Here is a 14,996-nt window from a genome sequence, read left to right on the forward strand (position 1 = left end):
ACCTATTACCATCATTAGAGGAAAAAACGGTGATCCAATCTCCGACCCCCAGGAACAGGTTTGCAGATTTGCTGAGCATTTCTGTGAGGTCCTGGGGGAGGGAAATTCTCTCAGCCAGGAAAACATCATGGCACAAAGTGGTGATAACCCTGCTGAGGCTGCGGTGCCTCAAATATTGGAAGAGGTCACCCCCTGTGAGTGGCTGGCTGAGGTGCCAGCTGTTGAGGAAGTACTGAGGGCGATCCGGAGTCTGAGACCAGGGAAGGCACCGGGCAGAGATGATCTCCCAAGCGAAATGCTGAGGGAGGGTGGCGTTTGTGCACAGACTGCCCTATATGACATCATAACAACAGTCTGGACCACTGGACGGGTTCCTCAGGACTGGAAGGATGCCCTGGTGGTCCCCCTCTTTAAGAAGGGGGACCGTACCGACTGCAACAACTACAGGGGCATCTCACTCCTCAGTGTGCCGGGTAAGGTCCTGGCAAGGATTATTCAACATCGCCTTGCTAGGCACGCTGAGGAGAGGCTTGCGGAGCCCCAATGCGGTTTCAGGAAAGGGCGGTCCTGCACAGATGCCATATTTTCTGTCCGTCTGCTACAGCAGAGGTGTAGGGAATTCCAAAAAGACCTACATCTCTGCTTTATTGACCTGGTCAAGGCCTATGATACCATCAGTAGGACTGGGCTCTGGGTTGTTCTTCGTGCTTTCGGAGTCCCTGACCCTCTGCTCACGATCATTAAGGACCTTCATGATGGTGAGCGGGCCCGGGTAAAACTACGTGGCCGGGAGTCGGAGCCTTTCCCTGTACACCTTGGGGTGCGACAGGGATGTCCTCTGGCTCCCACATTATTTAACATCTATTTTGACCGCGTAGTTCGTGAAGCCTTCAATTGCTGTACCGGGGGAATTTCCATTTGGTACAGATATAATGGGAGGCTGATCGATGCCCGGGTGCGATCAAGGGATGGCTCCCTATTCGTCAACCACGTTATGTATGCCGATGATTTGGTAATAGCTGCTCATTCAGAAGAGGAGTTGGAGACGCTGCTGCTGAGACTGGAGCGTGCCACTAAGAGGTGGGGCCTTACCATCAGCCCCACCAAAACTAAGCACCTGCCTGGGTATTTTGTACCATCGGACACTCCACCCCCACAACTCCCAATTGGTGATGGGGCAGTTGTGGAGAGAGTGGAGAGTTTCCCATACCTGGGCAGTGTGCTTATGACCGGCTCCAGTTTATCAGCAGAGGTCTCACTCCGAATCAGTCGAGCGGCAATATCTTTTCATCGGTTGCGTAACGCTGTGTGGAAGCTACCTGGTCTGTCGCTCCGCACGAAGCTTCAGGTCTTCTCGGCTACGGTCATTCCCTCCCTTCTCTACGCTTGCGAAACGTGGACCCCCCTGGTGGAGCATCTTCGCCGGTTGGAAACATTTAGGCTGGCCTGCCTACGATCCATCCTGGGTTTAACCAGGCTGGATTGTGTGAGGAGCTCACAAATCCTTGAAAGATCTGGGCAAAGTCCCATCAGTGAGCTCCTCCGGCAGGCAAGGCTGCGTTGGCTGGGTCATGTAGCCCGCATGCCCAGCCACCGCATGCCTAAACAGCTTTTGTTCGGCCGGATCGAGGGGGCTAGACGGGCGCGGCACGGGCTGGAGAGGAGATGGAGTGATGTGGTACAGGAGGACGTGGAGTTGAGTGGACTTGCCGATGACTGGTACCAGCGGTGTCAAGATCGGCCTCAGTGGAGGAGGCTCGTGAAGGACGCTACTGGGCAGTTGGAGGCAGTTGCCCTCCAACAACAACGGAGGGCGGAGGAGTGACGCTCACAACAACGAGCGGAGCGCCGGGTGGCTAAAGCACAGCAAGTTGGTACAGTAGGGGGCACAGGTGGTGCATCAGCCAGTCATCTCGGTCATCTCGGTCAGTCGACCCGTGGCACCTGGGTCTGCCCCGTGACCTCCTGCCAGCGGGTGTTCGACACTTCACGTGGCCTCAAGGTGCACTTGGCCTGGCACAAGCATCGTGGTGACGTCACCGCCACTTAGTGGCGAATGGCGGTTGTTGTTGTTGTTGTGTCACTGTGTGTGTGTGTCACCTCATGGCCTCAAGGTGCACATGGCCTGGCACAAGCGTCGTGGTGACGTCACCGCCACTTAGTGTCGAATGGCAGTTGTTGTTGTTGTTGTGTACGTGTGTGGGGAGCGGTAGTGTAGCGGTTAGCACACTGCGCTACGAACCTGGCGACCCGGGTTCAATTCCCGCTCATGGCCAACACCAATTACGATTCTCGGAACCGGTTCTGGGCCTCCCATAAGTCGACTCAACCTCAAATGAGTACCTGGTGCGATGTGTGAACATCGCCACGAGGGAGACAAAGGCGGCCGCGCGTGGTGTCGGCCACACCCACCCCTTCCTGTGCTGTGCCGGCCTTCATAGGTGCTCGCTAACAGCACTTGCCCCAACAGTCTTTTAGAGGCTATCTGGGGGGTCTTTGTGTTTGTACATGATCGATGCCCGGGTGTGATCGAGGGATGGCTTCCTATTGGTCGACCATGTTACGTATGCTGATGATGTGTGGAGCGGTTTCTATCCCTGTGTAGTGAGTCACTTCTGAGACACTAATAGTAGGAGGTAACACACGTTTATCCTACACTCGTAACACCGTTCACACACGGGATAACTATAAACGGGTCAGAGCAGCCCACGCTGTCTGACCCACGACGCCGGAGATGAAGACGTAGCACCTCGGGTTCCTTTCCACCGACAGACAGCCCCGATCCAGCCTCGGGACTTCCCTTTTATGCCCCCCGGCGTGGCCTGGCTCTGCCCTCGGCCACACCCCCACCTGGAGCCCACCAGAAGGTTCTGGGCCACCTTCCACGTGTCCCCTTGGTCATCTCTGCCCCACATCCTTTACCCCGGCCTGTCGCGTGCTCCACCAGCCGGCCCGGGTGCCACGTCCTCATGTGCCCCCTGCTGCCAACAGCCAGCGCCACGCACCCTCGTGACCCCCTCCGTGGCATTGCTCTGCCGGCAGAGCAGCTGCCACACCCCGCTCTGCCGGGACGTCAGCGTTAGGCCACATTCCCTCTCTCTGTCAGTGACCAGCGCTACGCGCCGTAGTGACCCATTCTATGTCACTGCACCTGGGCACGGTCTGTGTGACCAGATGCGGTTTCACAGCAGAGGCCTCCCTCCACCAGGGGTCGATGGCAGCGGTCTCGCTCAGAATCGACGGTGACCCAACATGTTTACCGGGGCGGTGGCGGTGACTCACAAGTACTGGAGTTAGCGAATCGGTGGTTAAGAATGCGTGCGCGTGTGTGCGTGCATTTCCCCAGTGGTGTGGAGTCGGCATCGAGTGAGCGCCGTAATTGCAGGGGGCTTGAAAAAAATGTTAACACTTACATGGGACTCTCGCTTTTAATGGAAAAAGAACGGATAATGGTAATTGCGATATTGTGATGATGATGCTAATTATGATTTCCCATCAGGGGCATGTTGGGCCACTGGGCCCCAGAGGAGACCTCGGGGAGAGAGGGGAGTGGGGCACGGAGGGATCTCGGGGCCCGCCCGGTCTCCTAGGCAACAGGGGCCTCCCCGGGCTCAGAGGGGCCCCTGGGCCCCGGGGAGAGACGGGGAGCTCGGGGTTTGTGGTGAGCTCCTTTGCCGACCCACGCACCCAGTCTCATTGTTGCGCCTCCCGAAGATCGACTCAGCCTTTAATGGCTCTTATTACATACAGCATGCGCGCGCACCAGGACATACGTACGTGAGAAAGACAAAGCCGTCCGATGTAGCCGACACGGCGTGTTGGAGCAAGTGCCGTTCACACTCATGGCAAGTGCAGCGCACAACAACAACCAACATTCGCCACAAAGTGGTGGTGACGTCACCACGACGCTTGTGCCAGGCTATGTGCACAACACACACACACACACCACTACAAACAATAACAATAGCTTCAATTTTTCACTCAGTGGCTATGAACCCATTGATAACCCTGGTGCCAGGCTAGGTGCATGCACGCACCCATTCTGTGCTGTGTTGCTGCTGTTGTTTCAGGGTTCGTCTGGTGTCCCGGGGGGTCCTGGCCGAGGGGGTCTTCCCGGAGTAAACGTAAGTTCACGCGGCTCGGCTCCCTTGCCACTCCACTGCTGGATGAGATTTGCCACGCTGTGCGCAGTGGTTAGCGCACTACGGACCCGGTCATCCGAGTTCGATTCCCGCTCACGGCCAACAGCCACTATCTGAACCAGTCCTGGGCCTATCCCTTGGTAGACTCAGCCGTGTGCCGTGACGGTCTCCATAGGTGCTCGCTAACAGCACGTGCCTCCGCAGCCTGTTGAGGGCATCTTTGTCTTAATTATCCCTGCCCTCGCGGTCTTGGCGCGTCCATCAGATGACGGACACCTGTGAAAAGAGCTTCATAGCTCTGATTCTGATCTTTGGAAGCAGGGGGTCGGATCTCGGGAGTTGTTGTTGTTGACTTGGTTTCTGTCGCGCCGTTTGCAGGGACCCCCAGGGCTCCCGGGACCCGCGGGCCCCGGTGGGCCCCCGGGAGAAGAGGTAGAGCACCACCTCGTCACACGCCACCACCGCCATCGTCCTCATCGTCACCGTCGTCACCGTCATTATCGTGATCCACACTTTTGACATCATGATAATGATGATCAGCATCATCATCATTGTCATCACCACTAACATCACTACCATCATCATCATCGTCATCATTATTGCCATCACCACTAACATCACTGCCATCATCATTATTCCCATCACCACTGACATCACTACCATCATCATCATCATTATTGCCATCACCACTAACATCACTGCCATCATCATCGTCATCATTATTGCCATCACCACTAACATCACTGCCATCATCATTATTCCCATCACCACTAACATCACTACCATCATCATCATCGTCATCATTATTGCCATCACCACTAACATCACTGCCATCATCATTATTCCCATCACCACTGACATCACTACCATCATCATCATTATTGCCATCACCACTAACATCACTGCCATCATCATCGTCATCATTATTCCCATCACCACTGACATCACTACCATCATCATCATTATTGCCATCACCACTAACATCACTGCCATCATCATCTTCATCATTATTGCCATCACCACTAACATCACTGCCATTATCATCGTCATCATTATTGCCATCACCACTAACATCACTGCCATCATCATCTTCATCATATTTGCCATCACCACTAACATCACTGCCATCATCATCGTCATTATTATTCCCATCACCACTAACATCACTGCCATCATCGTCATCATTATTGCCATCACCACTGCCATCATCATCGTCATCATTATTGCCATCACCACTAACATCACTGCCATCATCGCCACCATCACAATCATCACCCCGGGTTGTGGTCTCCCTGTGTGCAGGGGGAGACGGGGGGAAGGGGTGCAAGGGGGAGGGGCGGAACGGGCGGGATGCAGGTACACACTCACACGCACTCACTCACACACACTCACACACTCACTCACACGCACTCACTCACACACTCACTCACACACACACTCACACACTCACTCACACACACTCACACGCACTCACTCACACACACTCACACGCACTCACTCACACACACTCACACACACTCACACACTCACTCACACACACTCACAAAGATAAAGATCCCCCGTATAGCCTTAACAGACTGTAGGGGCAAGTGCTGTTAGCGAGCACCTATGAAGGCCGGCACGGCACACGAGGGGGTGGGTGGCCAACACCACGCCCGGCCGACTTTGTCTCCCTAGCGGCGATGTTTACACATCGCACTAGGTACTCATTTTAGGTTGAGTCGACCTAGGGGAGGCCCGGGACCGGTTCAGATAATCGTCACTGGTGTTGGCCGTGAGCGGGAATCGAACTCGGGTCGCCGGGTTCGTAGCGCAGCGCGCTAACCGCTACATTACCGCTCCCCATTACACACACTCACGCACTCACTCACACACACTCACTCACACACACTCTCACACACTCACACTCACAGACGAGATCTGAGTTTCCCACTGCTGTGCAGAGCGATCACGTGCAGCAGCGCGTGACACGTCACGTGCAGCAGCGCGTGACACGTCACGTGCAGCAGCGCGTGACACGTCACGTGGGTGCAGCAGCGCGTGACACGTCACGTGCAGCAGCGCGTGACACGTCACGTGCAGCAGCGCGTGACACGTCACGTGCGTGCAGCAGCGCGTGACACGTCACGTGCATCAGCGCGTGACACGTCACGTGCGTGCAGCACGTGACGTGTCACGTGTGTGCAGCAGCGCGTGACACGTCATGTGCAGCAGCGCGTGACACGTCATGTGCAGCAGCGCGTGACACGTCACGTGCAGCAGCGCGTGACACGTCACGTGGGTGGATATGCGTGAGTGTGTGTGTCTATTAATGTGTGTGGTTGTGGGTGGATACACGTGTGAGTGTGTGTGCGTGTCTATTAATGTGTGTGGTTGTGGGTGGATACACGTGAGTGTGAGTGCGTGTCTATCAATGTGTGTGGTTGTGGGTGGATACACGTGAGTGTGTGTGCGTGTCTATTAATGTGTGTGGTTGTGGGTGGATACACGTGTGAGTGTGTGTGCGTGTCTATTAATGTGTGTGGTTGTGGGTGGATACACGTGTGAGTGTGTGTCAGTGCGAGTCTATAAAGGGGAGTGGTGGTGCAGCGGTTAGCGTGCTCCGCTACAAACTCGGCGACCCGAGTTCGATTCCCGCTCACGGCTAACACCGGTGACGATTATTTGAACCGGTCTTGGGCCTCCCCCAGGTAGACTCACCTGGTGCGGTGTGTCAACATCGCCACTGGGGAGACAAAGGCGGTAGGACGAGGTGCTGGCGACCCACCCCCTCGTGTGCCGTTCTGGCCTCAAAAGGTGCTCGCTAACAGCACTTGCCCCAAGAGTCTGTGAAGGCCAAGAGGGGCGGATCTTTGTCTTTACTTGTTTTGCGTACAAAGATGTGTTGTGTGTGTGTGTGTGGCGTGTCTATAAATGGTGTGTGTTTATAAATACTGTACGTGTTGGCCTTAATCGGTTCTCGTTAACAGCACTTTCCCAAACAGTCTGTTCAAGGCAATGTCGGCCATAGCACGTGCCTCTGTCTGGTGACCTCCTGCACCTTCCACAGTCCACGTGACTGCCCCGAAGTGCACCTAGCCTGGCACAGGCAGCGTGGTGGTGTCACCCTCGCTGAGTGGCGTGTACACATGGCGGGCTGTGCTGGCCACCCCACCCCCTCGAGCGAGGCTACCCAGGGGGTCGTTGTCTCTTGCCGTGTGGCGTGTACAGGGTCCACCAGGAGAGGTCGGGGAGAAAGGGGACAGGGGCCCCCCAGGAATCCAGGTAATGCATAGTCAGCACCATGATCAGCAGCAGCAGCAGCAGCCATGCTCAATCCACTGCTGGATGGAGGCCTTCTCAAGCCGCCTTTGTCACTGGGGAGACAAAGGCGGTCACGCGCGGCGTGCTGGTCTCCCCCCCTCCGTAGGTGAAGCGCTAACGGCACTTGAACCCAACAGCCTACTAAGCCTACACGGGGAATCTTTGTCTTTGTTCTTTCCCAGGGCGTTGTGGGACCAGCGGGCGAGAAGGGGTTCCGGGGACTGAGGGGACCTCACGCGGCCCGGGGGTTAAAGGGCGACCGAGGGACGACGGGGGAGCTGGGCCACGAGGGAGCGGAGGGGCCCAAGGGGCCGGCGGGGCCCCGGGGCCCCCCAGGATCCCCGGTACAATCACTTACATGGAACACAAGTCGTCACCGTCGTCATTGTGATCACCATCATCATCAGCAATAACCACGATCTATCCACTGCAGAATTAAGGCCTCCCAAGCCATCACCATCATTCATGGTCAGGCGATACACGAGCCGATTCCGTCGCTGCATCTCCACTTTGAGCGTGACGAAGGCCTTCATCGGTGCGATTCGCTCACAGCACTTGCCCCAACAATCTGTTGAGGCTATGCGGGGGGTCCTTTGTGTGTGTGTGCCACAGGGGGCCACGGGGAGCAGGGGTCCGTGGGGGCCTGTGGGCGGCGTGGGGGTTCAGGTGAGTGCTCCGCTTAGCAGCTGCGGCTCGCGGGGCCCTCTGGGCCGCACCGCGGCGCCGAGACGCAGCGAGACGCTCGCCGCCGCCGTGGCCGCCGCCGCTCTCATCGCCGTAGCCGCCGCCGCCGCGCGACATTTCGGATGTTGATTTCGTGAGTGCCAGATTGCCAAATCGGCCTGCCACGAACCCGCCGGCCCAAGGCCGATTCAAGCTCACGGACAATATCGGAGACGAATATCGCAACCGGTAATGGGCCTCCTCTAGGTTGCACGAGCACCTGGTGCGGTGTGTAAACAGCCGCACTGGGGAGACAAAGGCGGTCGGGCGTGGCGTTGGCCGCACACCCCCCCCCTCCCCCGTGTGCCGTGCTGGCCTTAATAGGTGCTCGCTAACTTGTCCCAAGAGTCTGTTAAAGGCTGTACGGGGGGGAGGGGGAACTTTGTATGCATGTGAGTCCAGGCGCATGAGTCTATATTCTTGTGTGTGTGTGCGTGTGTGTCTGCACGCTATTTTCAGGGTCCTTTAGGGCTGCCAGGGCTCGAGGGTCCAGCTGGGATCCCGGGGTCAAAGGTGAGGAAGTGGTGGATTGGTGAGGAGATGGTAGGTACCCGCTAACAGCACTTGCTCCGACAGTATGTGTGGGCTACACTGGGGATCTTTGTCTTTGTACATCTGCGTGTGTGCAGGGCGAGAGAGGCTACAGAAGGAGGGGCTCACCAGGAATTCGAGGAGTGCAGGTGAGTGGGTGAGTGAGTGGGTGAGTGAGTGATTGGGTGAGTGATTGGGTGAGTGATTGGGTGAGTGAGTGAGTGAGTGAGTGATTGGGTGAGTGAGTGAGTGAGTGATTGGGTGAGTGAGTGAGTGAGTGATTGGGTGAGTGATTGGGTGAGTGAGTGATTGGGTGAGTGAGTGATTGGGTGAGTGATTGGGTGAGTGAGTGATTGAGTGAGTGATTGAGTGAGTGATTGAGTGAGTGATTGGGTGAGTGATTGGGTGAGTGAGTGAGTGGGTGAGTGATTGGGTGAGTACGTCAGTGAGTGGGTGAGTGAGTGAGTGATTGGGTGAGTGCGTGATTGGGTGAGTGAGTGATTGAGTGAGTGATTGAGTGAGTGATTGGGTGAGTGATTGGGTGAGTGAGTGAGTGGGTGGGTGGGTGGGTGAGTGCGTGAGTGAGTGGGTGAGTGATTGGTTGAGTACGTGAGTGAGTGGGTGGGTGAGTGAGTGAGTGAGCAGGTGAGTGGGTGAGCGGCTCAGGGTGAGTGTCGCTTGGGGGTAATTGTAATATTAATGTATAGTTACATTGCTCACTGAATGTTCGGCTATGTCGCTGGGTTTCTGGTGTATGTTGCTTGAGACTTGAGTATCCACAGCCATAGCGAGAGGTATGGTGGATGTGGTGTGCCGGGCGTGTCAATGTCATCGCAGACAAATCTGGCTGAAATGAAGCCCTGTGGGTGGCGGTGCCTATGTCTGGATGTGTGTATGTGTGTGTGTGTACATGCTGTGTGCGCGTGTATGTGTGTGTCTTGTGGGGAGCGGGAGCGCACTGTGCAACGAACCCGGTGACACGAGTTTGATCCTTGCTTGGCGACGAATATCTCGACTGGCGCTGGGCTTCCCCTAGGTCAGGGGTCGGCAACCAAAATAACAAGAAGAGCCATTTCTTTCCAATTCGGTACAAAATTCAGTATTTCAAGAGCCGCAATGCATCTGAGTACATACTGTACATACGTACATATCGTCAAGAAGCAGCCCGTAAAGAGCCGCATGCGGCTCCGGAGCCGTAGGTTGCCGACCCCTGCCCTAGGTCGACTCGGCCTCATGCGTGGTGATGGCCACTCATCCCCGCTTCACGTGCCATGCCGGCCTTCGTAGGCGCTCACTAACAGCACTTGCCCCTGGAGTATTAAGGCTATACGGGGGTCTTTGTATTTGTGTGTGCGCACGTATTAATTTCAGCCAGTGGTTTGTGTGTTGATGTTGTGTGTTTGTTGGCGACTGCGGTTGTTGTTGTTTTTGTTGATGGTTGTCGTCGTTGTTGTTGTTGGTGGTGTTGCCACGTTGCTCGTGACCACGCTGGCGTTGCAGGGAGAGCCGGGCCCCCCAGGTCCGGCAGGAGTGGGGGGCCACCCCGGGTCCAAGGTAACGACGCCGCCAATCAGACACCTCGCGTCGCGAGCCACGGAGACCTGGGGTTCGTCAGGGCGGTGACACAGGGCTTGGGTGTAGGGTGATGGTGTAGAGCTCGGGTGTAGGGTTTTATTGTAGGGTTCGGGTGTAGGGTTTGGGTGTAGGGTTAGGTTGTATATTGTTCGGGTTCGGTGTAGTTTTAGGTTGTAGGGTTTTGGTGTAGGGATAGGTTTATGGTGTAGGGTTTGGGTGTAGGGTTAAATTGTAGGGTTTGAGTGTAGGGTTAGGTTGTAGGGTGTAGGGTTAGGTTGTAGGGTTAGAGTTCAAGTCTAAGGTTAGGGTTTGTTGTGGGGGCAGCAGTTCGGGTTCTGGACAACATGAGGGTTGGGGATGCTGCGTGCTGCTATATGCTGCTGTAACACCTGTGCTGTAACAGCTGTAACAGCTGTGTTGTAACAGCTGTAACACCTGTGTTGTAACAGCTGTAACAGCTGTGTTGTAACAGCTGTAGCAGCTGTGTTGTAACAGCTGTAACACCTGTGCTGTAACACCTGTGTTGTAACAGCTGTGTTGTAACAGCTGTAACAGCTGTGTTGTAACAGCTGTAACAGCTGTGTTGTAACAGCTGTAACAGCTGTGCTGTAACACCTGTGTTGTAACAGCTGTAACACCTGTGTTGTAACAGCTGTAACAGCTGTGTTGTAACAGCTGTAACACCTGTGCTGTAACAGCTGTAACAGCTGTGTTGTAACAGCTGTAACAGCTGTTGTAACAGCTGTAACACCTGTGTTGTAACAGCTGTAACAGCTGTGTTGTAACAGCTGTAACAGCTGTGTTGTAACAGCTGTAACAGCTGCGCTGTAACAGCTGTAACACCTGCGTTGTAACAGCTGTAACACCTGCGTTGTAACAGCTGTAACAGCTGTGTTGTAACAGCTGTAACACCTGTGTTGTAACAGCTGTAACACCTGTGTTGTAACAGCTGTAACAGCTGTGTTGTAACAGCTGTAACACCTGTGCTGTAACAGCTGTACCACCTGTGCTGTAACAGCTGTACCACCTGTTGTGTAACAGCTGTAACACCTGTGCTGTAACAGCTGTAACAGCTGTAACACCTGTGCTGTAACAGCTGTAACACCTGTGCTGTAACAGCTGTAACACCTGTGCTGTAACACCTGTGCTGTAACAGCTGTAACACCTGTGCTGTAACAGCTGTCACAGGTGTGCCGTGCCCCCCACAGGGCACACAGGGCCCGGTTGGCAGCGAGGGGACCCCCGGACCTTCAGGATTCCCGGTGACTCCTCCTGCTCATGATCGGTCCCCCCCTCTCCCCCCCCCCCCACATCTCCTCCCCCCACCTCTGTCCCCCCTCCCCACCACGTGTGGTCGTGTTTCACGGCTGTCCACACTCGTGCGATCATCGCCCTACGATGTCCGCGTTGATGTTTCTCGAACTCAATTTTACTCAGAACGTTTTTTTTTTAAGTGATTTGTCCGAGTTCACTCTTTTCGCTGTAAATGTATTTCACATTATCGTGGTTGACCACCGCGTCAGAAGTCCTCTATCTCGAGATCGTTTTTACTCCGATTCCTGTTTACCGCATTGCTGGACTTTGTCTTTGTAGTGACCCCAGGTTACTCGCCATACAAATGAGGGTCGTACTGTTCTCTTGACTTCTCACCTCGCACAAACAAAACCAACTTGGAACCCCCCCCCCCCCCTTGTTGCTCCTCCAGGGACCCCCGGGAGCGGGGGCCGAGGCGGGAGACGCGGGGACCCCGGGGCCCGGGGTGTGTGAGATGTTGCCGGACGTCCCCCCGCTCGCGAGGCTCTCCTCTTCTTCTCGGACTACGGCTGCCCCTTGCCCTCTGTCTCTCTCCCACTCTCTCTCTCTCTCCGCTCTCTCTCCCACTCTCTCTCTCTCTCCGCTCTCTCTCCCGCTCTCTTTCTCTCTCTCTCTCTCTCCTGCTCTCTCTCTGGGGGATTCTAGTTCCCGTTTTGCTTGGCTAAGTCACATTCCCTGAGGAGCGTGACCCAGGGATTGTTTTCCCACTGAATCGTTTCCAGGTGACTTCAAAATAACCCCAAAGCTATCCCCGCCCCTATGCCTTAGACTAACCCTAACCCCAACACTAACCCCGTCCCTATGCCTTAGACTAACCCTAACCCCAACACTAACCCCGCCCCTATGCCTTAGACTAACCCTAACCCCAACACTAACCCCGCCCCTATGCCTTAGACTAACCCTAACCCCAACACTAACCCCGTCCCTATGCCTTAGACTAACCCTAACCCCAACACTAACCCCGCCCCTATGCCTTAGACTAACCCTAACCCCAACACTAACCCCGCCCCTATGCCTTAGACTAACCCTAACCCCAACACTAACCCCGTCCCTATGCCTTAGACTAACCCTAACCCCAACACTAACCCCGCCCCTATGCCTTAGACTAACCCTAACCCCAACACTAACCCCACTCTATGTCCCTTAGACGAACCCTAACCCCAACACTAACCCCACTCCTGTCCCTTGGACGAACCCCAACACTAACCCTATCCCGATCTCTAACCCATCCCTATACTGAACACTGTCACCCCAACCCTAATCCCAGCCTTGACTCCATGAAGGGTGATGATGTCAGTGGTGGTGGCGGTAGTGGTCGTGGTGGTGGTGTTGTGTGAGTAATTGCTCAGTTTTAATTGACGTCAAATGTCGGAGTGTGGGTTGGGGGTTGGAGGGACGGTATGAGATGGGGGTAACTGGGGGAGGGGGGGAATTGGGGTGGGTGGGGGGGTGTATTGCCATGTTTGAGGTGGTGTTCATTTCGTGGTCAGGGGGTGCAGGGAGAGGTGGGGCCCACGGGGGAGAAGGGACGCACGGGGCCCAAGGTGAGAGAGTGCCTGTGTGAGTGACTGTGTGAGTGACTGTGTGAGTGACTGGGTGAGTGACTGGGTGAGTGACTGTGTGAGTGACTGGGTGAGTGACTGGGTGAGTGACTGGGTGAGTGACTGGGTGAGTGACTGTGTGAGTGACTGTGTGAGTGACTGGGTGAGTGACTGAGTGACTGTGTGAGTGACTGGGTGAGTGACTGGGTGAGTGACTGGGTGAGTGACTGAGTGACTGTGTGAGTGACTGTGTGAGTGACTGTGTGAGTGACTGGGTGAGTGACTGTGTGAGTGACTGTGTGAGTGACTGGGTGAGTGACTGTGTGAGTGACTGTGTGAGTGACTGTGTGAGTGACTGGGTGAGTGGCTGTGTGAGAGACTGGGTGAGTGACTGGGTGAGTGACTGTGTGAGTGACTTTGTGAGTGGCTGGGTGAGTGACTGTGTGAGTGACTATCAGGGAGTGACTGTGTGAGTGACTGTGTGTGTGTGTGGGTGTGTTTATTTGAATGTACAATTGTCTGTGTGTCTACGTAGGGAGGTGGTGGTGTAGCGGTTAGTGCACTGCATTGCGAACCCAGCGACTCGAGTTCAATTCCCGCTCACGGTAACGATTATCGGAACCGGTCTTGGGCCTCCCCTGGGTCGACTCAGCCTCAAATGAGTACCTGGTGCTGTGTGTAAAGATCACCACTGGGACGATTTAACCGGTCGGGGGTGGTGCTGACCACCCACCCCCTCGTGTGCCGTACCGGCCTTCATAGGTGCACGCTGACAGCACTTGCCCCAACAGTCTGTTAAAGGCTATACGGGGGATCTTTGTGTGACAGTGTATGTGTCTATCTGCAGGGGCCCACGGGTGGTATTGGAGAAGCTGGTACCGCTGGAGCCAAGGGGCCGCAGGTACTGAATACACTCACCACGTACACACACCACGTACACTCACCACACTCACAGACTATACTCACCAGAGCCATGTGGAATCTGACTGCCTGTGTTATCATGGGTTGAGTGCGTGTTGTTTTATGTTGTGTACGTTTTGTGTTGTTGTGTTGTCTGCAGGGCGATGTCGGGTCTCAGGGTCTGCCCGGGTCACAGGGGCTGTTGGGTTTACCAGTGAGTGGCAGCCAACTCCTCTCAGCCCCTCACTCCCCCCGCCCCTCACTCCCCCCGCCCCTCACTCCCCCCGCCCCTCACTCCCCCCGCCCCTCACTCCCCCCGCCCCTCACTCCCCCCGCCCCTCACTCCCCCGCCCCTCACTCCCCCCGCCCCTCACTCCCCCCCCCCCCCGCCCCCTCACTCCCCCCGCCCCTCACTCCCCCCGCCCCTCACTCCCCCGCCCCTCACTCCCCCCGCCCCTCACTCCCCCGCCCCTCACTTCCCCCGCCCCTCACTCCCCCGGCCCCTCACTCCCCCCGCCCCTCACTCCCCCCGCCCCTCACTCCCCCCGCCCCTCACTCCCCCCGCCCCTCACTCCCCTGCCCCTCACTCCCCCCGCCCCTCACTCCCCCCGCCCCTCATTCCCCCCGCCCCTCACTCTCCCCGCCCCTCACTCCCCCGCCCCTCACTCCCCCCGCCCCTCACTCCCCCGCCCCTCACTCCCCCCGCCCCTCACTCCCCCGCCCCTCACTCCCCCCGCCCCTCACTCCCTCGGCCCCTCACTCTCTCAGCTCCTCACTCACCGCTCATCCTACAGGTTTTCCTCCCACACTAAGCCCAACTCTGATTACGAATGGATTTCAAGGCCAAACTTCCCAAAGTAGCCGCGCCCTCTTGATAAGCAGTCTTGAGACTCAGGGACGCTTTCATAGCCAACCACAGAATATTATTGTTGTGATTCTGTCGTTTTTCTCATCATCGTTATTAATC

At 56.1% G+C, this 14,996-nt stretch overlaps 1 protein-coding gene across 1 annotated transcript in view; it reads left to right on the forward strand.

Annotated features, from left to right (window-relative positions):
• Window positions 1-14,996, forward strand: part of LOC133341662 (collagen alpha-1(I) chain-like) — a 70,072-nt gene that overhangs the window by 50,183 nt on the left and 4,893 nt on the right. Inside the window, exons 39-53 of the mRNA XM_061550254.1 lie at window positions 3,500-3,661; window positions 4,071-4,124; window positions 4,521-4,574; window positions 5,445-5,498; window positions 7,221-7,406; window positions 7,628-7,789; window positions 8,058-8,111; window positions 8,628-8,681; window positions 8,798-8,848; window positions 10,200-10,253; window positions 11,483-11,536; window positions 11,980-12,033; window positions 13,079-13,132; window positions 13,977-14,030; window positions 14,190-14,243. Coding sequence (XP_061406238.1) covers window positions 3,500-3,661; window positions 4,071-4,124; window positions 4,521-4,574; window positions 5,445-5,498; window positions 7,221-7,406; window positions 7,628-7,789; window positions 8,058-8,111; window positions 8,628-8,681; window positions 8,798-8,848; window positions 10,200-10,253; window positions 11,483-11,536; window positions 11,980-12,033; window positions 13,079-13,132; window positions 13,977-14,030; window positions 14,190-14,243 — 1,155 coding nt within the window. The remainder of the gene's footprint in view (window positions 1-3,499; window positions 3,662-4,070; window positions 4,125-4,520; window positions 4,575-5,444; window positions 5,499-7,220; window positions 7,407-7,627; window positions 7,790-8,057; window positions 8,112-8,627; window positions 8,682-8,797; window positions 8,849-10,199; window positions 10,254-11,482; window positions 11,537-11,979; window positions 12,034-13,078; window positions 13,133-13,976; window positions 14,031-14,189; window positions 14,244-14,996) is intronic.

Source organism: Lethenteron reissneri, chromosome 12 (genome assembly GCF_015708825.2).
Source record: "Lethenteron reissneri isolate LAM-NWPU_2019-01 chromosome 12, ASM1570882v1, whole genome shotgun sequence".
In the NCBI taxonomy this organism is placed as follows: Eukaryota; Metazoa; Chordata; class Hyperoartia; order Petromyzontiformes; family Petromyzontidae; genus Lethenteron; species Lethenteron reissneri.